This window comes from Eleutherodactylus coqui, chromosome 2 (genome assembly GCF_035609145.1).
Source record: "Eleutherodactylus coqui strain aEleCoq1 chromosome 2, aEleCoq1.hap1, whole genome shotgun sequence".
Lineage (NCBI taxonomy): Eukaryota > Metazoa > Chordata > Amphibia > Anura > Eleutherodactylidae > Eleutherodactylus > Eleutherodactylus coqui.
The window spans coordinates 201640694-201665789 of NC_089838.1; the positions used below are offsets into that span (position 1 = coordinate 201640694).

General features: G+C 43.2%; 1 protein-coding gene across 1 annotated transcript in view; it reads right to left on the reverse strand.

Annotated features, from left to right (window-relative positions):
• Positions 1-25096, reverse strand: part of ACR (acrosin) — a 42449-nt gene that overhangs the window by 15127 nt on the left and 2226 nt on the right. The window contains exons 2-6 of the mRNA XM_066589325.1: positions 18647-18757; positions 14778-15043; positions 10066-10211; positions 9777-9966; positions 8006-8056 (exon numbers count right to left, since the gene is read on the reverse strand). Coding sequence (XP_066445422.1) covers positions 8006-8056; positions 9777-9966; positions 10066-10211; positions 14778-15043; positions 18647-18675 — 682 coding nt within the window. The 5' untranslated portion in view covers positions 18676-18757. The remainder of the gene's footprint in view (positions 1-8005; positions 8057-9776; positions 9967-10065; positions 10212-14777; positions 15044-18646; positions 18758-25096) is intronic.

Consider the following 25096-nt stretch of genomic DNA (forward strand, 5'->3'; position numbering starts at 1 on the left):
ATAAAATTAGTGATTAAAACTATTTATTTATATATCCAAATATTCCTGTTCATTATTTATGAATAATGAATGTAGGAAAAGAAAACCAGTTGGTGAATCTCTCCATAAATATGTCAATGAAAAATAGCTCCTTCTCTGATTTACTCCCAGCGGAGCTGACTCAGAATACAAATGCAGTTTTTAGCAAACTGGTCCAGATTTGCAGTACAACATTAGTATTATTTTAGTTCTCAGTCTTTTCTGCATACAGATATGGATTAAGGCTTGGCGATATGAATATATTTCTGACATGCATTGGAATTTTATCCAAATGTCTAAACTTTATCCAGTATTTCTTTCTCAAACTGTGCTAAACCTGAAGGTTTTGTCACACTGAGATCACAGATGGGAAGACTCGAACAGATGGGCCCAGACAGATTTGGCAACACATATGAACTGCAATAAGATAACATTAGTCATTTCTAACACAGTGAAACGATATACTTCTTAATTGAAGAAAAATGACCTCAAGGTGAGAACAGAGCAAAGACAGAAATTAGTGCAATGCTAGAAAATCTACACATTAAGTCCAACCCGTATAACATATAACTAATTTTAAGGAGCTAATGTCGAGCATCATGATTTGAATGAAACAGATGGGGTTGCCCCTGTTAATTGGTCCCAAAAATGCTAATATAATCACAAGATATACAGAAGGCTGACAAATTGTGGATGTTGACTGAAATAGGTATTTATCATAAAATAGAATATATAAAGCGAGAAAAGATGTAGCCTAAGACATGAAGACTAACGTAATTCAAGTGTTTTCCCCAATCTTGTTGGGGGAACCCAGAGTTTTACCAAGGTGTCTCAAGAGTCAGTGCATTCTTAGAGTGGTTTCATACACAGCATTTTCGGAAAAGATAACACTGCAGTTTTGTTTTGATGTAGTTTTTTTTTTAGCCAAAGACAGAAATGGACCCAGTTCCATCCAGTCCCCATTATCCAGGTAGACCATTGGTTTCCTGCTACTTTAGGCCCTTCAGGGCCCAACACAATAGGTACTGATATTGGCCAGCACCCATACACTGAGTGCTGCAGCATCAGGATGTTGCGTGTGGCATTGCATATAAAATCCTGATGTTGGCTCGCTTCAGCTCCTTGTGTGTTGGGCCTTAAAGACGAGGAGTGAATAGCAAGGAGAGGTACGTGATTGTCTGTCTTTTTTTTTGCATTTGATCTTGCGTCTAATTAATTTTTTGGGACTTATTTAAAGGGCTTAAGTGTATTCTGATTTAAGATGGGGTCTATTTATAAGGACAATGTTCCCTGGAAAAAATATACAGGTTAGCTCTTCTCCAGCACGAATAACTATCTCTCTAGCAACAACTACAGGCAGCGATCAGTAAAATGTAGTAGATATAACATATCCAGACTTTAGTAAAGTATTTAGTAAAGTATTCCTGGAGAACAGGAGAAGTCCCAGAAGATTGGAAAATCTCAAATGTTGTCCCCATCTTCAAAAATGGGAAGAAGGTGGATCCAAGAAACTACAGGCCTGTGAGCCTGACTTCCATACCAGGAAAGATCTTTGTACAAATTATTAAACAGCATGTATGCAAGTACTTGGATGAATATGAACAAACAAGTCATGCCGGACGAATCTAATTTCCTTCTATGACAGAATCACCGACTGGGTTGATCAGGGATGTGCGGTGGATATAGTTTATCTTGACCTTAGTAAAGCATTTGACAAAGTATCTCATACTATACTTATTGAAAAAATGACCAAATATGGGATTGACAAGGCAACTGTTAGGTGGATTCAGAACTGGCTGAGTGATCGTACTCAAAGAGTGGTCATAAATGGCTGCACATCCAAGTAGAAGAATGTATCAAGTGGGGTACCACAAGGCTCTGTCCTGGGCACAGTGTTGTTCAACATTTTTAAAAATGATCTGGAGTAGGGAATTGATGGGAAACTGATCAAATTTTCTGATGACACAACGCTAGGAGGGATAGCTAACATTAGAGAAGAGAAAAAGAGGATTCAAAAAGATCTAGAAAAGCTTGCACAGTGGGCAGCGACTAACAGAATGGTATTTAACAAGGAGAGATGCAAAGGCCTACATCTGGGCAAGAAAAATGAAGAAAGCACACACAGAATGGGAAGAATTGGGCTAAGCAGCAGCACATGTGAAAAAGACTTGGGTATACTAATAGATCATACACTGAACAAGAGTCAACAATGTGATGCGGCAGCCAAAAAGGCAAACGCAATTCTGGGATGTATTAAGAAAAGCATAGGGTCTAGATCACATGAGGTAATTATCCCCCTCTACTCTTCCTTGGTCAGACCTTATCTGGAATACTGTGTCCAGTTCTGGGCACCCGACTTAAAAAAAGACATAGACAAACTGAAGCAAGTTCAGAGAAGAGTTACCAAGATGGTGAATGGCCTACAAAACCTCTCCAATGAGGAACGGTTAAAGGATCTGGGAATGTTTAGCTTGCAAAAGCGAAGGCTGAGAGGAGACAATAGCTGTCTACAACTATCTGAAGGGCTGTCACAGTGCAGAGGGATCAGCCCTATTCTCATTTGCACAAGGAAAAACAATGGGATGAAACTGAAAGAGAGGAGACACAAATTAGATATTAGAAAAACTTTCAGACAGTGAGGGTAATCAATGAGTGGAACAGGTTACCACGGAAGGTGGTGAGTTCTTCATCAATGGAAAAGTTCAAACAAAGGCTGGACAAATATCTGTGTGGGATGATTTAGTAAATCCTGCACTGAGCAGGGGGTTGGACCCGATGACCCTGGAGGTCCCTTCCAACTCTACCATTCTATGATTCTATAAGTATCTTATACCATCCTTATTGAAAAAAATTACGAAATATGGGATTGACAAGGTAACTGATAGGTGCATTCAGAACTGGCTGATTGATCGTACTCAAAGAATGGTCATAAATGCTGCATATCCAATTGGAAGAATGTCTCAAGTGGGGTACCACAGGGTTCTTTCCAGGGCCCAGTGATGTTTAACATTTTTATAAATTATCTAGATGAGGGAATTGAGGGGAAACTGATCAAATTTGCCATGGACACAAAGCTAGGAGAGATGGCTAACAGTAGAGAAGAGAGGGTTCAAAAAGATCTAAACAAACTTGAATAGTGGGTGGCAACTACCATAACAGAATGGTATTTAACAAGGAGAAATGCAAAAGTCCTACATCTTGGCAAGAAAAATGAAAAAAGCATACACAATAAGAGGAATAGGTCTAAATGGCACATGTGAAAAAGACTTTGGGCATACTATTAGATCACAGACTGAACATGAGTCAACAGTGTGATGCAGCAGCAAAAAAAAGGCAAACGCAATTCTGGGATATATTAAAGGGGTTGTCCCGCACCGAAACGGGTTTCTTTTTCTTTTCAACCCCCCCCCCCCCCCCCGTTCGGCGCGAGACAACCCTGATGCAGGGGTTAAAAAAGAACACCGGAGAGTGCTTACCTGAATCCCCGTGCTCCGGTGACTTCTTACTTACCTGCTGAAGATGGCCGCCGGGATCTTCTCTCTCCGTGGACCGCAGGGCTTCTGTGCGGTCCATTGCCGATTCCAGCCTCCTGATTGGCTGGAATCGGCATGTGACGGGTCGGAGCTACACGGAGCCCCATTGAGAACAGAAGAAGACCCGGACTGCGCAAGCGCGGCTAATTTGGCCATTAGACGGCGAAAATTAGTCGGCTCCATGGGAACGAGGACGCTAGCAACGGAGCAGGTAAGTGAAAAACTTCTTATAACTTCTGTATGGCTCATAATTAATGCACAATGTACATTACAAAGTGCATTAATATGGCCATACAGAAGTGTATAGACCCACTTGCTGCCGCGGGACAACCCCTTTAAGGAAAGCAGAGTCTAGATCACGTTAGATAATTACCCCCTCTACTCTTCCTTAGTCAGACCTCATTTGCACAAGAAAGCAATAGAAGCAATGGGATGAAACTGAAAGAGAGGAGACACAAATTAGATATTTGAAACAACTTTCTGACAGTGAGGGTGATGAATAAGTGGAACAGGTTACCACGGGAGGCGGTGAACTCTTCTTCAATGGAAGTCTTCAAACAAAGGCTGGACAAATATCTGTCTGGGATGATTTAGTGAAGCCTACATTGAGCAGGGGGTTGGACCAGATGACCCTGGAGGTCCCTTCCAACTCTTGAATTCTATATAATAAGACAGTGTCCGACCCTTTATACCCATCTTAGAGGGTAGTTAATAGAGACATAATTTTCTTCTTTCTGATAGACAGCTATTTTGCAAAGACAACAACCAAAACTTTCTTTTGCCTTTCAAGACAGCCCATCATCAGGACTGCATCTTGTGCTGCCTAAGGAAAGATACTATTAGGGCACCAATAATTATAAAGCTTGAAAAAAATGTATACATTTATACATACATTATTTATTAATTAGAACAAGCTCACTTGGTACCCACAGCAAGAATGCTACCCAGCCTCATCCTCTGTCCATGAAGTTCAGCATGATGGCTGTTGAACGGATAATGATTTATTTGAACTAAAGGGAAGTGCTTTAGCCTTATCAAATGTGTAAGCGCAGTATCTTAGAAATATCTTTATATTAAGTTAGCCAGGCCCCATGACTCATTTTTGCAGTCTACTTTCTTTTATTTTCTAACCCAGGGAGAAACTTATTCACTCATTCATGTAAGGAAAGTTAGCGCTTATAAGTGGGGGCTCGTTTTCATATTACGAATGTGAATACAGAAATAACTTGTATCTGAGGCCTCATGGCCACGGCCGTGACTGACTCCGCCAGCGGAGTATCGCAGCAGAGTCCGCCATGGCGCCCCCCAAAGCCCCCATACTTACCACTCTGGATCCGCCGTATGCGTCCCGCATGGAGGGTCGGCGCACTTGTACAGTGCATGATGCGCCGGCAGTGTCAGACGACGCGTCCAGCGGTGGGCGGGGATGCATATTTACGCGATACTTCCGGTGTGCTACAGCGGAAGTATAGCATGACGGCCGGCTTCCATTGACTATGATGGAAGCCGGCCGCGCGTATTCCCACAGCAAATAGGACATGTTGCATTTCTCTTTCACGCTGCAGAGTTCCGCAGCGTGGACATTGAGCTATTAGGTACAATAGAACGTAATAGCTGCGGGGCATTGCCGCAAATTTCCGCCGTGATAGGCCATGAATAGTTTACAACCAGACACACTTGTATAGCCTTTGTAAGTGATCTCTTTTGGAAAGCAGCAACACAAAAACAAACTATAATTATTATGTACACACAATGTGTGTAAGGTGTAATATGTCATTTATAGAACGCCTAAATGTTGATGATGACCTGCCTAAATGGTGTCCACTCACGTAGACCCCCCCATTTACATCTCGTGCATCCCAAAAACTTTTTCTTGCTTACATGGGGGTCCATATAGACCACTTTGGGACCCTCTGTTGTAGTGCAATACAACTCAGCACTCTGGATCCTCAGATCCCTCCCTTTAGCCCAAGAGGTGTCTCACAACATCTTACAAGTCACTCTGTTTTACAGGCAGCAACCCTATTTTCAGTCTCCGTTACCCAGTTGCCTGATGATATTTAGCTTTCACCCTGTTGCCGGGGAGACAGGCTAAAACTAGAGTGCAAGAAAAAAAAAAGAAAAAGTCCAAAAAAAAAGCCCTCGTCTATTGGAGTAATAAAAAAATAGCGGCCTGTATATTTGCCCGATTTGCTCCGGACTCTTGTTCCACTCTGTGCACCACTGCTCTGATTGCTGATGCCATCAAGTGTGTACAACATCGTAATGGTTGGAATCAGGAACCATAGTAGCAGTGCCCAAGGCTGAACAAGAGTTGGAAACAAGGGGCTAAGTCGGGGATCTGAACTTAAGGGATCCATTTGCGGTCTGAACTAAGTTAGGGGTCTTGGGTCTGCTATAAATTTATGGAACATGAGGTCCAAACACATGTAGGGGGTTTGTTCCGGGGTCTGATATTAAAAAAAGGTGTCTGACTATATTTAGAGAGTCTGATTATATTTAGAGGGTCTGGTTTTTAATATTAATATGGGGAGTCTGAATATATTTAGCTATGGAAAGCTACTTCTTTATTGCTGTGATCTCCTGCTCAAGTACCACCCTGTAAAGGGCTGTTCCAGGTTGGCTGTAACGTCAAACTGGGACATGAACATACTGCAAAGTCTTACCGCCACGTGAACTGCAGAACTGCAAACACGACTTAAAACTTGCAGACGTGACTGAGAAACAGACAAACGTTACACCATTCACACTCACGAAGTGGCGAATCCAGACCAAACAGCAGAATTGTGAAACGGACTGTGCACTCACAGACAGACACAAACAAACAGCTGATAAACGCTCAAAACATGCACCAAGCATGCCCGCATGTATAATAGATGGAATAGATACAGTGAGCCTATGAACTCACTTTATGGGTTTTTGTTGTCTGGCGGGTCCCTACATTAACGAGACAACTAACCCCAAGAAACCTGCCTGTAATGCAGGGCGATTGTCCTTATAGTGATGACCCTGCGCTGGAACCTAGGGACCTACCTCGTTCTAGATGATAGAGGACCCACAGCAAGACACAGTTCACACTACATGTACCGAGAGCTGCACAGACACACAGGAGCATGACACTGTTCACACTGAGCAAACAGAGACAAGGCCAACAGCCTCTAGCAGAGGAGCTGGTATATATGAGCTACAGACCTTTGGGATGAGCTAGCTGGAGCAATCCACACTCAGCCAGCTCAATGAACACCATCTGTAAAGCTATGCTGCTGAAAACCCATGTAATACAACAGATCCCAGCAGCGAACTCGAACAGTACCTCCCCCTTAAAGAGGGGCCTCTGGAGATACAGGCACCTAACATACAGGGGTCTAAGACCCGGGGAACTGGCTGGCTAGAGAAATCCACCCCCAGTCAGCTCAATGAACTCTCACCTGTGGGGCTTAGCATGTAGTACCACAGATCCTAGCAGAAACTCTAACAGTACCTCCCTCTTAAAGAGGGTGCTCCGGAGATACAGGCACCTAACACACTGGGGTCCTGTACACAGAAATACTGCGCAAATGCGCACATGAAACAACAAGAGAGAGAGAATAAGTCACACTAGCAGACAGACACAAATTACTGATAAACAATCAAGACCCTAGAGTCCGCCTACCAACGGACAAAGGGATCAGAACAGGCTCGGGCGTCCGCCCACCAATGGACAGGTAGAAAAAACAAGAAAAAGCATCCAACAACCAGTGGACGGGTGGATTTGACATAGGACAGAAAACAGACATAAGCCAGAGTAACATATAGGACCTATCCATACGGGCCTAATACAGATATACATGTATGACAGAAGGAAATTGAAGAGAACAAATGCACAACACATACACAGACATCTGTTGTCAAATTCTCTTACGTTTCTTTGTATAACAGTTCATCCTTCACTATCCTTTTTCCTGGGATCTTCACTCACTAACCTTCAATATATATAACCCTTCCTTTATATCTTCCTTCTCTTAATACCTTCTATCATTCTATATTCTTCATCCTGTAATCTTCTTTCTAAATCCTTCTTTTTTTACTGTTCTCTAAACTGAATTCTTTCTTCTGTTTTGATTAGCCTTGTTTTAATCATTTTCTTGGGTAGCATTTACGTCTAGTCACTCCTACCTAAATTCTTGTGCATTCTGTTAAGTCCAGTTCACATAAGAACTCAGGAACTCGGACGAAACAGTGAAAACTGCGAACTGGACTCAGGGATAGACGCACCCAGAGGAGGGGCACAAACGACACGCACAGTACCACCTGAAGCATGCACATTCTGTTCATTTGTTCCCAACTGACATGTATATTCTGTTAAGTGGCAAACCGGGACATGAACACAGGGACATGAACAGGGATATCTCCTTATCTGAGCATGTGTATTCTGTAACATCAGACTGGGACATGAATACACTGCAGAGTCTTACCAGCATGTAAACTGGATAACTGCAAGCTGGACTCAAAATTCATGGACATGACTGAGAAACAGACATAAACGTTACACCATTCACACTCATGAACTGACGAAACCAGACCGAAGAGCAGAATTGCAAAACAGATTCCACACTCGCGGTCAGACACAAACCATCGGCTGACAAACACAAAACACACACCAAGCATGCCCGCATGTATAAACAGATGGAATAGATACAATACGAGGTATTAGTTCGTATTTTGGGCAGGATGCTGTGGGCTGCATTTCCACGAACGTATATCGGCTCGGTTTTCACGCCGAGCCGATATACGTCCTCCTCATCTGCAGGAGGGGGGGGGGGGAGGATGGAAGAGCCAGATGCAGGAACTGAGCTCCCGCCCCCTCTCTGCCTCCTCTCCGCCCCTCTGCACTATTTGCAATGAAAGGAGCCGGGACAGAGGCGGGGCTAAATTCCACAAATTAGCCCCGCCCCACCTCTCCCTATTGCAAATAGTGCAGAGGGGCGGAGAGGAGGCAGAGAGGGGGCGGGAGCTCAGTTCCTGCTCCTGGCTCTTCCATCCTCCCCCCCCTGCACATGAGGACAACGTATATCGGCTCGGCGTGAAAACCGAGCCGATATACGTTCGTGGGAATGCAGCCTTAGCCTGCGAGCCCACTTTACAGATCCTTGTCTCGGTGGTCCCTTCACTAACGAGACAACTAACCACAGGAAACCTGCCTGCAATGCGGTGCGATTGTCCCGATAGAACCTAGGGACCTACCTCATTCTAGATGATATAGAACCCACAGCAAGACACAGTTCACATTACATACATGTAACTGAGAGCTGCACAGACACACATGAGCATGACACTGTTCACACCAAACATGCTGAACACTGCACAGACCCTCATGTCCAGCCACATGCACAGACACGCAGGAGTATGACACTGTTCACACTGAACAAACAGAGAAAAGGACAGCAGCCACTAGCAGAGGAGCTGGTATGTATGAGCAACAGACCTTGGAAATTGGCTGGCTGGAGTAATCCACACCCAGTCAGCTCAATCAACACCACCTGTGAAGCTATGCTGCTGAAAACCCATGTAATACAACAGATCCCAGCAGTGAACCCTAATATTGACATTTCTGCTCCCTGGACTGTGACACATCACTCTCCTCAGTCTCCCTGTCACGCTCTCTGCCTATAGCCTACTGGTACATTTCTGCACTCGGGCTTACTTACCATCACTAGGCTCATCTGGCACTACACGTTATCACTCCACACACTAACTCTCAATCTAACCTTTTGCCTGTAACGTTGTCTCACATAGGCCTACTGTTACCAATGGAACATTTTCCCTAGGATGGACCCCTCACTGCACATGTAGCCTGAGCCAAACTGCTCTATTTTTTCTGCAGCCATCGCGCTCTACGCGAATCACTCTGAATGCTTCAATACATTTCTATGGGCTTGAAAATGGAGATTTTTTTTCCGTCTTGTTATTCCCACGGCGGATCAGCAAAATGGAAATAAAAACACTAGTGTGAAAAGGCCCTCCCTGAGTAATCCCTGATGTTCATCTGAAGATTATACTAATTTGTGGACTTTATGAAGTTGGCTGTTATGGCTTGTGCTGCATTATTTCTGAACACAGCAGCCTTGCTACTTACTACATTAAAGAATACAAGGCAATATTTTTGCAGAAATGTTATTTATTCTTTAAGAAAACATGTTGAGGTGTTATTAACATGTAACCTGGTTCCTGTTTTTTAGACAAATCATCCAATATGCATCGTGGTCATGGGTCTGGGTTCAATTTTGTCAAGGATCCATTTGAGAAAGTATTGGGTTGAGGAATAAAGCCCAGGACTTTGTGCTTCTCCGCATCCTGATCCCCAGCTGGTTACTCCTACCAATGAAAAGACTTTATTCTTAGGTTCCTTGCACACTAGTGGTCCCCCACTATCACCCTATAAGGGCAGAAGAGAAGATATATCAATACAAATACTTGAAGGTATAGCTAAGAGTTAAGAGAAAGCAATGACTACATTCTATCACACTGTGATTACCTGGCAAGCGTCAACGCCTCCTTTTTCATTGCCTGCACATAGGTTGTAGATACCCACTAATCCATTATACCAAAAAGTGCTATTGCAAAGCTTAGTAGAAATTTGCTGCACGCGAGCTTCTTGAAGAGTATCTGAAGATTCATAGGCTGCAAGGAAAACTCGTATAAGTTATGAGACAACCCATGGTATAAAGCACCATAACCTCAAGCCATACAACTATTTTCATGTTTGTCACTTCCAGCTGTAGGGAAATGTAATCACTTTATAAATCACGCAGAGGCTGCTTTAGAATAATAGTCACGAGTAGTAGGGTTCAGCCTGAGCACGGGGCATACAATTAGGGCACGCAGCTCATTTTCAACTGCAAGTTTATCATATAGCCAAAACTTGACTCCAGCCATGGAGAGGCAAAATTTTCAGCCTCCATTCCTTATGGGTCATTTTCCACATCTCTGGAAAGAAGTTTGGTCTTGCCACTGCAAAAGCAGGATAGATAACATGCAAAACTATGTATGCACAAACAATGGCCATTATTTGTTATTCAGGTAAGTGGATTTGAGCTGCAACAGCAGATACAGTCCATGGACAAATGTACTGCAATTTTTGGACTCTCCTCGACTTTTTCAAAGAGAGGCTTTGTGGCGGCTAATATTAGGAATAATTTAAAATCTTTACAGTTAACCTCTCCATTCCCTAATGATTCCCAGGCAGCAAGCAATATAGTACAGTGACAGACACGGATTTCAGCAGTCTGTTACTTATACAGAGGGATTCAGCAGTTTCTGAAAACGTACATTTAAGGCTGAGTTCACACGGGGCGGAAATCTCGCGTAATGCCCGCATCGGAACCACACAGAAATTCCACGAGATTTCCACAACTAAAGTCCCGACACATTGGGCGCGGGTTTTGAATGCGGCTTATTCTGCTGCGGCCATCTCTCCCCATAGAGAGAAGAGAGCCGGAAACGGTGATACAATTGACATGCTGTGGTGTAGGCTGCAGTACACATCCACTTTGCTGCTTAGTTTCAGGCTTAAGATTGCAGGCGGAATTTCTGTGCGGAAAGTCTGCACAGAAATCCGCAGCAGTACCGCCCCATGTGAACCCAGCCTAACAGTTTGTAATTCCCTGCTGATTGACAGATATCCCTGTACTGTGTATAAGGAGAGATCTGTCAATCATCAGTGGGTGGGCTGGGGGAGCAGGGAATATATGAATATGAATGAGTCACATCAGATCCATTTCTTGCAGGCGGTGCAAACTTTAAAATGCAAGATTTCCAAAATAGCTAAATCAATTTCTAAAATGACAGACATCTGAAATCAGCATGTTTGTCATTAAACTGTAGTCCTTGCAGCCTAGAAATCATTAAGAGCATGACAGGTTCTCTTTAAAGTGTAACTGTGCTTTCTAAAAATTTGTCCTACGGACATGTCAAAATTGTAATCACTGGGGGTCCAGCTGCTGAGATCTCCACTGATCACTAGAACAAGCCAAGAGAGGTCATTGCGGGGGAAGAGCTCCTGGGGCCATACCCCTGTGTGGTGTACATCATTCCTCGGCTAGCTGAAGAGGGACTCAATGAAAAGTCTAAAAGCCTAACTTCAGCCCGTCTAGTAAGCAATGACGGCACTTAGATGAACACTTCGGCTAGCTAGTTCCAGCGGTCGGTGGGGGTCTGAGCAGCTGGACCCCCAGAGATCAAAACTGTTGACATATGGGGGGGGGGGGGGGGTGTAGCTAGCAGCTAAGATGGCCAGACGTTTCTAAGAGGAGCTCGCTGGGGACCTCTTTAGAATCCTGTTAAAATCCTGCCCATCGGTCACTCACTGCTGCCTGGGGAAGTGCCGCTGCCTCCTGAACGGATTCTGCATCCATTCCTGTGGACAAGTAAGCTCCTGGGGCTGCCTGCCCGCTCGCCTCTCTGGGGCTTCAATGGTGGTGTTGATGTGGTGTGACTTTAGCTCTCTGAGGAAGCTCCCCTTGCAGAGGTCAGCCTCCAGAAGTTACCCGGGGAGTCCCGGTGTAGGCTGCAGTACTCTTACAGCCTTGGGTCTGCGACTGTGTTACTACCCACTGCTGATTGTGGGGGAAGAGCTCCTGGGCCATACCCCTGTGTGGCGCATGGCATTCCTCTAGTAGAACACCATAATTTAAGTGGGGCGGAGGACATGGAAGGCCCTTTTTGTTTTAGGCCTGAAATCCTGCTGTGGTGAAGCGTATTTACGGGTAAGAGACTACCCTTTGCAATAGAAGCTGCTGCTGGCAGCGTTATTAGAAGCTATAACTCTTTCCCTACAGTGATCTCTGCTGCTAACCTCCGTAGATTGGAAAACACAGTACATCTCTGTACTCTACAACATACAGCAATTCCATACCACTAATAAATCACACCAGTTGCTACAGGTAACATTGTTCGTTAATCTCTATGTTACAAGCTTGGTACATCATTTACACCTAGCTAATATGGCCACAAGAGCAAAAAGACTCTAGTACATCGGGAAACTGACGGAATTTGCACATACAGACACTCCAGAACCCACATCACGCTCTACGCGAACCACCCACATATGAAATAAGGACGATGAAATGAAGGCCGACTTGGATCCTGAACCTACTCTATGACAGTTATTCGAGGCCATTAACGCCTGTAAAGCCTCCCTCACAGGGAAAATAGAGAGGGTTAGGAGGGATGTTACCCTGCTTAGACAAGATCTGCAAAACATGCGGGATTGGATACGGGAAAATGGAAGTTTGCCTCTCCTGCGTTGAGGATGAACTACACTCTCTTCCCATTGCGATACAGAAGGAAGTTAAAAAAGCTGAATTTTGTCAATCTAAAGGTGGTGATTTAGAAAACTGCCTTCCTGGAAATAATCTACATATTGTTGGCCCTCCTGGAAAAGCACAGTGATCGCAACCTGAAACTTTCACTGAGCGTTGGTTAAAATCAACACTAGGCGAAGACCTCTTTTCCGCCTCTTTCGTGGTGGAATTTGCTCACATCATCCTGGCCACTTATGCCTGGGGTTCCTCCGACGTCGCTATTGGCTAGACTTTTAGATTGTTGTGACAGAGATGTCACCCTACGCCAAGTAAGACTGAAAGGCCCTCTTAAATACAGTAATTCAATAATATCCATTTTTCCTGACTTTTTGGCTGAGCTTCAGAAACAAAGAGCTACCTTTGTAGAAGTAAAAATAAAAATTGTTCTACTTGTCCCTATGACATGTCATGTTTTTAGAAAGCATAGTTACTCTTAAGGGTATGGGGTATAGGGTAAATGCAACAGCCTTGTGCATCTCTCTGCACAATCTTGGACGTCCTTCATAGTAAAAATTAAAAAAAAGTAGCAGTAAGCAATAAGCTAGGTATTCTTTTTATAGGGTCAGATGGTTGCAGTTAATTATTTAATTTGATTAATTAAACATCCCATCTGTCCTAACAGTTTCACAGCGGTGAAATTAACTTCCTTGGTTGTGCCGCTATTAGAACTAATGCAAAACAGACAATCATAATGAACGCTTATGGTTTTGCTGCAGTCAAAGAGCCATAACCCTTTTTTTTTCATTGAGGTAGCCATATGAGAGCTTGTTATTGTTACGTCGTGTGGGCAACTAAGCACCAGGCCCACTCAAACGTGACCCGAAGACATGGGTTTGGAACAATTGACATACCAACAGACTGGGGAAAATGACAGAACTGGCATACAAAACACGGAAGGGGAAACTGACCCTGTGCTGAAGGGAAGATGGAGAGGCCCTACCTAGCAAGCAGAGCGATCACCTAAATAAAGGCGGCCAATGTTCTATGCTTTTAAGGGTCTTCTAATGTGATAATCTCTTTCATGGTTAATCATTACAGGATATAGTGAGCTTAAGAAAAGGACATTGCTGTATACGTTAATGAGCTCAGGGAGATATTCTGCATATTTATTGGAGACTATTAAAGCATGAGTTAGCACATTAAGGAGGATTTGTCCTGTATAAATTAATGTACAGTATGCATAATGCCTCTGGCACTATATAGCTGTTACATTTTTTAAAGGGAAGGAAACAAATGTATCTGCGAAATGATTATTAAAACGATCTTCTGGCTGCTCACCTATTCTTCAGTGAGCATGTGCAGTTTTTATATCTAGAAGGAATGCTAGCGGTATTACCTAGAACTTTTTATTTAAAGGGGTTCTCTGCTTTGCGTAATCTCTTTTTGTTAGAAAGGTCCCCAACCATAAATTGAACAGCCGTAATCTGTATGGAAGACGGAAGCAAGTGTGCGATTCCCTGCATTGCCACTGCAAGGGGAAATTAATAGAGATGAGCGAGTATACTCGCTAAGGCACATTACTCGAGTGAGTAGTGCCTTAGCCGAGTATCTCCCCGCTCGTCTCTAAAGATTCGGGGGGCCGCTGACAGGTGAGTTGCGGCGGGGAGCGGGGGGGGGGGAGAGAAATCTCCCTTCCGTTCCTCCCCGCTCTCCCCCGCCGCTCCCCGCCCCCCTCCGGTCCGGAATCTTTAGAGACGAGCGGGGAGATACTCGGCTAAGGCACTACTCACTCGAGTAATGTGCCTTAGCGAGTATACTCGCTCATCTCTAGAAATGATGCATGATCCTGTGCCCACTGAAATCGGTAAGGTGTCTATGTAATGCACAAATAGTACAATTAGAATATACTTTATTTTTGTAACATGTTAAAAAATATCAGACATACCGTTCTGTTCCAGTAAACCCCAGCCGGCAATGAAACAATCAGTCATGCGTTTAATATCCACAGTTTTCTGAGGAAGGCACGCTGGTTGGATGTAATTATTGTAAGTGATTGGCCGATCCAATGCAAGCAGGGCAACGTCATTGCTTAATTTTTCATTGTAATATGCCTCATGTTCTATCACTTTGGATATGCCACGAATCTGCATTTCTGGGGTTAAAACTGACAGCTTATTGGCTCCAAACACTAGTCTCCAAGTATCGACATGGCTAAAACAATAGGAATTAAGAAATTAAGACAGGAGATGTAAGAAACTAGATTATATGGCCACTTTATTAACGTCACCAGCTCTTTGATGATTGGAGCTGAATGGCAAAAATAGACGCGTGAAACCGTAGCACAGCATAAAATGAAGCAAGCACATTTTCTGTGGATCAGTTCCAGTGTGAATCCACATTGGAATAGGAAAATCCAGGGATCAGAGCGATTTCAAACAAGCCATAGTCATTAGTGCTAGAATAGCCAGGGTGAGTATATTAAAAACTGCCAACACGCTACTGGATGGGTGTCTCTAATAATGTGGCCATTTCATGTGCACATATACCGTATATTCCAGCGTATAAGGCGACGGGGCGTATAAGACGACCCCCCCAACTGTCACCTTATACGCCGGGAGTACAGTGGAGCAAAAAAAAAAATCATTACTCACCTCCCCTGGCGTTCTGCGGCGCTGCTGCAGGCTGTCACTCCCTCCTGGTCCCCGGCAGAGCATTGCTTTCTGGACGCGGGACTTGAAATCCCCGCCTCCAGAAAGCTAATACTGTGATTGGCTAACACACGCCGTCAGCCAATCACAGTCATTCAATGACATGATTGAATGGCTGTGATTGGCTAAAACACACGTGCCTTCAGCCAATCACAGCCATTCAATGACATCATTGAATGGCTGTGATTGGCTAACACACGTGCACCTTCAGCCAATCACAGCCATTCAATGATGTGTGTTAGCTTTCTGGAGGCGGGGATTTCAAGCCCTGCATTCAGAAAGCAAATGCTCTGCCGGGGGCATATTTGGAATTTCAGCCGTACTTAAGCAGCGCTGCTGATTAGAGCCACCTGATTGGCTCTTCGGCACCACGTGACTACACAGCGTGCACGCGCATTGCCTTCAGCAGCCGTGTGCACTACACACTACAGTTAAGCAGACGTGCACTACACACTACACTTAAGCAGCACGGGGTTAGGGTTTAGGGTTAGGTATAGGTTTAGGGTTAGGCTTAGTGTTTAGGCTTAGGTTTAGGGTTAGTTCTAGGGTTAGGGTTAGTGTTTAGGGTTAGGTTTAGGGTTTACGGTTAGGTTTAGGGTTAGGGTTGGGGTTAGGGTTAGGTTTAGTTAACCCTAACCCCGTGCTGCTTAAGTGTAGTGTGTAGTGCATGGCTGCTGAAGGCAATCTGCGTGCACGCTGTGTAGTCACGTGGTGCCGAAGAGCCAATCAGGTGGCTCTAATCAACAGCGCTGCTTCAGTGCGGCTGAAATACCAAATATGCCTGTCGAGGACCAAGAGGGAGCGACAGCCTGCAGCAGCGCCGCCGAACGCCGGGGGAGGTGAGTAATGATTTTTTTTTTGTATTATCGGCGTATAAGACGACCCCCGACTTCAGAGCAGATTTTTGGGGGTTCAAAAGTCGTCTTATACGCTGGTATATACGGTACATATACACAGATATAGTATAACTAAACTGTGAAAACTTTACATGACAAGTTTTTTTTTACGCCAATCAAAAGCTATTGATATACGAACAAAATCCATTGCAAAGCTGTTGAAACAAACTGTAAACACAAAGTTATCTTAATGCTTTAACTCCTTAAGGACCAGACACTTTTTAGGGATTTTAGCCATGTGGTAGTTTTTCCGGCCTATTTTTTTCCTTTAGCTACCAAACTTATTTTTGCAGCGTTTTTATTTCGTGACATATAGGGATATTTTTTAATATATCTTTTTCACAGACTTTTTTCCCCATTTTTTAGTTTTATTGGGGGTAAAAAGCTAATAAAAATAATTTTTTAAAAACATTTCTAACTTTTTAAAATTACTTTATTTACGCTAAAATAAAGTATGGGAATGGGTTCCTCGTTTTCTTTCAGACGTTTTGATATATAATATGTATGGTTTTGGATTACAGCGACAGTTTTTGTTGGCGTCGGCTTTGGGTTATTTTTCATGTATATATTGTTATATTATTGTGTAATTTTTTTTAAATGATAATACACGTTTTAATCGGCAGCCCATGACGCTCATGACATTTTTCACTTCTTATATTAAGTTACACAGGGCGTACCGTCTGTTTCTTTAAATCATCTTCTATTTTAATAGAATACGGAAATGTGATAAATAATCCTCACTTTGCAAAGAGTCGATACATAATTCAGTCCTGTACTTCCATTTGCACACAATTGTAAATTCTTCATATATAGTACAAAAGTTCAGAAATGTGAACCATGGCTTTAAAACACTCATAGAATTTCCACCAAAAGATACATTGACACTCAGATACAGTACAAGAGTTTCTCCTGTGACCTACTTATTCATCTGCCGGCTTCTGTCAGCTCTACTCTTGCCTTTGATACCGTTTGACTCTTTCTTACTGTACAGTTTCCACTGGGATTTGAGAATATATCTGTCTTGTTGGTTTGTTTCATCAACCAATGAACCTGTGTTTTCTGCATTTACAGATGTCATGCTGTGTGTCAGAAGCAGTTGAGAGCTGATTCCCAAAAGGACAGTTATTTTTGATGCATCATGGTTGACGCTCAGTTGTATTGGCTGCACTACCTGTCTGATACATAAATTACCCGCCTTGGTAAATTATATTGTAGTGAGCAGTACAGCGCTCTCACCACATTTCCCAGAAGAGTAATAGAATCATAAGTAGTAATGAGGCAACCGATATCAAGAGACATGCGTGATATGGGGGGAAAATAAGAAATATCTATGATGCAAGTCATTTCTAGCCAGTAGTCAGGCCTAATGATGTCCAAGTGCTTTAGCCCAAGACAACTGAGCCAACAGGACTTGACTTTTTGTTGCGCACAAGAGGACAGAAAGAATGGACATCTGTTCCTTGCATAATTGCCAGGTGTAGAAAAAGCCTATTGGTACTATATATTATACACCTAGATTTGTCTTTTTGCATACAGACTTATATGTCTGTGATAAGGCTTGTCTGTAGGGTTCCAATATTATACAGAGGCATAAAATAACATTACAAGAATCAGTGTACTGCTGAGTATCCTCCGTACTGTGTGCATGAGGCCTAGACTAATCTGCATTACAAAAATCTAGTCAGAAAGAAAATGTAGATTGTGAATGTAGAAATAATACTGGCTGGTAGAAGAAACCCTTATAGAGGAGCATCTGGTGCTCGGTAGAGCCCTGGCGGGCACCACTCCGGTCCTCTTATGAGGTCGGGGCAAACCGGAACACCAAAAGATTCTGGCGATGGACTGATTTATATACCTGACCAGAATTAATATTAACCATGAAGGATTTAAACTAAGAGGGGTAATGATTGTTATGCGGTCACTTCTGGTTATAGATGTCAGTATTTATTATTTCTTTATTATTTTGTAAGTTTGTTTAGGGTTTCCTATATTTATGTAAACTTGATTAATGTTATTTGTAAAAAACTTATTAAAGAAGATACTTCCCACAAAAATCTAATCATAATCTGAGCGTCATATGATTGTAATCTCTATTAACATAAAGGGCAAAGGGGTCTCTTACGCTGTCTCATGCAGGCAGTGGGCAGCTGTCAGAACCCATCGGGTGTTCAAGAGTGTGGCTCCACAGAGGTGTGCAAAAATATCGTCACCTAAGGGTTCCTGTATGCTGACTATCCATGGCCAAGATCCAGGTAAGGCATCCTTCCCACCAACAATGCGTGAGCCAGGGTCATAGGCCACCAAAGGTCGATTTCCACACGCTAGAGGAGGAGAAAACATTTGGCTCCATTTAGACTTTGCTAGAATATTGCATGAATACAATCTAATTTTATGGAATGAGACCACAGCTTTAAAAGAATTTCCAGGATTCTGTAAAAAGGACTTAAAAAACAGATCATAAGGCTTGTTCTAACAATCCCAGTGTTCTGATCTTAGGAATCAAAGCAGCTTGGGATAAACAACTTGCTTTTGATGACTTTTCCTCCATACACATCGCATGGCTCTGTACTGCATAGAGCATGCTGTACGGATGTGAAGCATATAAACCAAGCATGCTTTCTTCTACCGGATCATCTTCCTTTTGAGAAACGTTTTAGCGGTTGAAGCAACCCTTTTAACCACAATACAATATTTAGTAAATGCTGTCTTTAATTTTATGGCATTATAATGGTATATAAGTCAGATCATGATTATAGCGGTAAGCGATATTTCCAGTGGGAGCAATGACTAGTAGCTGGCCAGGGAAAACCTAGCATAGTTTCAGTAATCTTTAACAATGCCTTATGAAGAGTTAAAATGGTTTTGCAATAATGTCTAAACATCTAATAGCACATAGTTGCATTTCTACTTAATTCCTTCCATAATGGCTTGAACTTTATTGCAGACACCCCCAGTTCAGAAACACAAGCAGAGTGATCTTATCCATTAAATCAGGGGTGTCAATCTCATTTTGACCGAGGGCCACATCAGCCTTATAGCTGCTTTCAAAGGGCCGATTGTAATTGTATAGTAAGGGCACGTTCACATAGGCGTATATGCACAACGCATTAGGCACACAATTTTTGTGCACGTTATATGCAGTGAATAGAACCCATTTATTTGCAATAGATTCATTCACATCAGCGTATTTTTTCATATGCTGTGCAAATACGTAAGAAAAAAAATGCAGCATGATCTATTTTGGTGCGTATTACTCATTGCAATAAGCCATTGAAGTGAGTGCGTATACACTGCGTATTTATGTACTATTTCAATGAGCCTGTTTACGTTCTTTGCCGCGTGCGCAAATAAAAACACACTCGAGCAGCCGAAAAAACTTGGACATAAAATATTTTTGGTCACGCAAATACACAGCATATTTTTATGATCAAAATGTGCTTACACCCATGTGAACAAGCCCTAATTGTGACCCCCCCTATAGTTCAAAAGGTATTTATTTGTTTTATGTTATGTAAGGCGTATAACAACAAGGCCTACTATCCAGGCCAACAAACAACGTTACAACATTCTTAGCTTATAATTAACACAGCTTAAATAAAACTACTTAATACTTGGTTCTTGCACTCTGTTCTTTGCTGTGAATTAACTTAGGCTTTCGGAACCGTTTCCGTTATTCAACAATAACACATAACTCAATTAGGTGGCCCAGCGCACCTTCAGAAGAGACTCAAGGCGCGTTGGTGACCCCCCCTATAATGGCCGCAGTAGTAGTAGTGACTCCTATAGTGGCCCCAGTAGTAACAGTGCCCCCAAAGTACCATAGTAGCTTCAGTAGTAACTGTGCCCCCATAGTGTCTCCAGTAGTAATAGTGGCCCCCATAATAGTCACAGGGATGCTGCCTGGCCAGAGGCCATAGCATCCTCCCTCTTGGCCTCTGGCTGGGCAGCATTCCTACAGGCCTTAAGGCTCCTGCACTTTTGCGTTTTTCTTGCGCATTTTTTTAACAAGAAAGTCAATAGTGTACGAAAATCGCAATGCGTTTTAAACACTGGAAAGTCCTATTGACTTCCGTCTAAAAACAACGCAGCAAAATCGCGTGATAAAAATGCACGAGAAAACCACAAGTGTGCAGAGGCCCTTACGCTCACCCGGTCTGCAGCTTCAGTCCAGTAGCAGCTGCTGAGTCTGTGACCACTGACCTCTGTGCAGACATCACCAAAGTCATAGATTTTGCGCCATTGGACCGAAGCTGCAAATGGGTTGAGTAGAGGCAGCGCCCGCTGGGGGGGGTACCCTGTGGTTAGAGTGGAAACTGCTGCTCCAACCCCTGTGTAATGGCTAGCGTTAATAATTGCAAGCGCAGCTCTTAATCAATGGGACCCCAGCCTGCAATTAAAGCGCAGCTCCCACTGATTTCAATAAGAGCTTCCGCTCCGATCTGTTTATCCCAGTGGGACCTACCTGGATAATCCCTTTATTAAACATGTCCGACGGGCCACATGAAATGAGGCGGATTCTGTCCGCGGGTTTTGTGTTTGACATCCGTGCATTAAATGATGAGATTATGTGCAATCTACTCTCACTTCTACTGGGTGATTTTCTCGTTAGGAGACCCAAACATTCCTCAGTAACTTTTTACTTTTTGCATGGTTCCCCATGAAAATTGATCTGTATTTACCTTCTAGGTCTGCCTACAACATATGCTAAAAATGGCTCCTCCAGCACCCAAGCCCTTTTGTACAGAAGTCTGCATATTGGCAAAGACCTCTCCTAATGTGACATCTGTAACCGCAGCAACCTCCCACCGTATGGCGTCTCTAAGGGCATCAATAATTTACGGCTTATTACTGTATGCATGGCCCTTCAGTAAACCCCACAAGGAGAAATCAGGTGGCGTCAGATCCGGTGATCTCAGCAGTTGCAGATTTTTCAAAATTAAATCGGTCACCAGACTAACTTTCAATTTTCCTCATGCGCGCATTAGATGTGTGGAACATTACGCCATCTAGTTGAAAGTAACTTTCCGTTAATTTGTCACTTATTTACCGGTTCTTCACCAATTTGTGAATATAGGATTTAGTTGGTACACTTCTTTCCCCATACGAATTCCAAAATCCACTTTGGCATTGTGATTACTGGCAAACGGGGACATTTAAACAAACTATAAACACACACTGTTCGGTTGAGTACTTTTATTGCACATGGGCGCATCTCGATGTCACGGATTGCGTTCATTTCATTCAGAGGGGGATGGGTTAATGATGGGGATTCATGATGGGTTAATATAGGGGGAGACTTTTGAAACTTTCCAAAATAAAAATGGTCTTTCCTGCCATAACTACTAATCACAGCTCAGCTTTCATACCTCGTTGTGCTCTTGTGAAAGCTACTCTGTTATTGGTTGCTATGGGCAACAAAGACAGTTTTTGTTTTAGATAGCTTTTTTTTATTCTGCCCCATAATCGTCCAGGTCAATTTTCATAGGGAAGCATACAAAGATTTAAAGGTTCTTGAAGGAGGTTTGAGTTTCCTTGCAAGAGATTCGCCCTTTATTATTCATCTACATCTAGTTCTAGACATGTATACTTACTGCTCGTGGTAGGAAAGCCAGTGCTATAATCCAGAAAATGCCACAGTAGAAGTGCGGCAGCGGATATGAGCAGCTGGAGCTTCATTGCGACCTTCAATCTTTCTACATGGGAAGGAGGAAAATCACTGCAACTGGGAGTCAGCTCAGAATGATGTATTGTGACATCACCAGGAAATGTGTTCTATAGCATGACATAGTAATGGAAGGAAGGCCCTTAGAGAGGTGGATGGTAATATGCACAGAAGAGCTGTGATATTAGCTTATGTGAAATATCACACACTATAGAGTTAAATCTTGTTTCTGTTGAGTCGAGTTAGAAAAAAAAGAAAGGGAAAGAAGGCGGCTGTTTTCACAAGGGAATGCTGTGTTCATGTCACTAACACTTATATCATGTTTACAGCTATGTTCCACCAGTCAGCAGATTACTTTACACTTGGTTATTTCATCTGCTTCCCTTCCCCGACTGAACTAGACCTGAAGATGAATAGATTTTGTCATAGCTGGTGAAGTTGACTTTTACATTAATCAGTCTCTCTCTACAAGGTCATTTAAATGCATTTTAGGTTCCTACAATCGTAAGATCTCGTTAAAGAATCTCCAAAGAGTGCATGAAAAAAAGACTCATTTGGGAAAACAATCACGTTTTACGGAAATAGAAAACAACCGACATCCCTTCTGAAAACTGGTGCTGATAATGGAGGGCATAACTGTAGCGGTCATCTTGCAGGCACAAGTTCTACAAAGACAGAAGTCAGCTGATTGGGTGCTATGGGCTATTCCTTCACTAATTTTTCTCTTGCTTTTCGTACATGAGGCTCAAGTTATTGAAATTAATAAATATATTAGGCTTCATTAATCAAACTGTCAAACATAACAACTAGATAGAAACATTGAGAGCTCAACTTTTCTTTAAATAGCTGTAGACTTCCATTGGTTGCTATGGGTAACATCAGTTATTTTGTCAGACAGCTTTGGCAAATGAGGTTCAGTATATTTTTCTAAACCCGAGCAGTTACATGGTATATACAAAGCAAAGTTCCATCATCTAGCACTCTTTGTAAAAAAAAATCAAAATAAAAAAAAATCAAGCACCTGGAAGTTGTTGTTTCGCTGCAAAACTCAGCATGCAGTTACATCTCAGGCAGATATAGGCCCCCTGCACATGGGCGGAAATTTCGCGGCGGGATTTCCTGCAGAATTTCCGCCCGTGCCCACTGCCATAGGATTGCATGTATGCATGCAACCCTATGCACACAGCTGTGATTTATCAGTGTGAAAACACACGCAGGAAACAAATTGCGGCATGTTCTACTTCTGTGCAGGTCTCGCAGAGGACCGCATAGAAATGCCAGTAGAGACCCGCCGGCTCCGCTCTGTGCATGCGCCGGCTGGGCGGCAGCCACACATCACAGAGAAGAGGAGACGCCGGGAGTGGGTGAGCCGCAGGTCTCTGCAGCGGCACAGGTCCGCATCCCACTGCGAGAATTCTCGCAGCGGGATCCGATCTGGCCATCTGCAGGCGGCCATACAAATGATTGTGGTGTGATTAGATGAACAGACTTTTCACCTGAGGCCATAAAAGTGGTTCCCCTGTGGCCCATAAGAAGGCTCTCAGAGGCTACTTGTGTACAGTGGACTTCTTTTTCCACTTGTGTAGAGCTTGTTGACCCCCTAGACGCCTCTCTGATGCAGAGAAGAGATTTCACCCAGTTAAAAGAGTTTGAGAGGGGCGCATTATTGAAATAAGAAAAGCTGAATGGTCCTATCCACGAATTACCCACCACCTTTGGCTTTTTGACCAGACTGTTAGTAGGTGCTGGGATTAGTGGATTCATGAGGGCACATACACAAGGTGACCGGGAACAGCTCCTAATTTTTTGCCATTCAGAAAGGTGGCACCATTGGCCAGGCCCATGTGTCTGTCAAAACTATTTCCAGGTTCTTGCCTGAAAGACATTTGGTTTTATAGCACCCATTAAGTGTACTGCCTTTGACACCCACCGTTTACTGTCGTGGACAATGAAACTGAACTACTGTGGAGAGAAACTGGGTTGTCTTTAGTGATCAATCCAGGTTTAATTTGAGCACTGACAACGGCCGTGTTCACGTCTGGAGCCCAAGGGGTGAGCACCTCAATCCTGCCTTTGCTGTGGAGCGCACACTGCCCCCATTGCTCGTGTGAGGGGCCATCACATACAACAATTGTTCACCCCTAGTTGTGGTACGAGGGACAATGATAGCTCAGCAATATTTTTAGGCCATCCTGCACCCATGGGTGTTGACTCATGGCAGGGCCTCCACAACATTGCCACACTTCCGTGGTCTGCCCGGTCATCAAATTTATCACCATTAGAACATGAATGGAAACCATCTGGGATGCCAACTTCAATAGCCTACGAGCTTGCATGATTTAGATGTTCAGTTACAGCAAATGTGGACCGATATACCACAGGATACCATACGGAAGCTGAATGCCTTTATGCCCACCCAAATCACATTTTGCATCCAAGTTAAAGATGGGCCAACAGGGTACTAAAGCCTCCATGCCTGCCTGTATCACATCTTCTATCCAAGCTAGAGGTAGTGCAACAGGGTACTAGAGCCTCCCTTTTTTTTAGTAATAAGTGTATGTAAAAATGACAATTTGTTTGTTTGTTCTGCATAGATTATTACCTTGATAGATCTCAACCAAAATTAGTACATCTACCCTTCCTGATCCAACTTAAAATACTGGGGGGGTTTCAGTTGTTTGTTGATTTTAGCCAACAACTACAACACAGCTTTCATTTTACTAATGATCACAGCTTGAGGAATGATGATTAATTGCTATGCGCAACAAATGAAATCTATTGTATCTACGGTAAAATAGGATGCTTTGTGATTCAGCGTGACACATAATTCAGATATGTGGTGGATCCGTAATGCCTCCAAAGAAAAAAACATCAGACAAGTCCAGTTAACAGCACAGAAACTGATATTACTGAGAGCAAGTGAGACAAGTGAACAATGTGACCAACGACTTAAGAATGAGCAGGAAAGAGCCAGGACATCAAGGGCTGCAGAGACCTT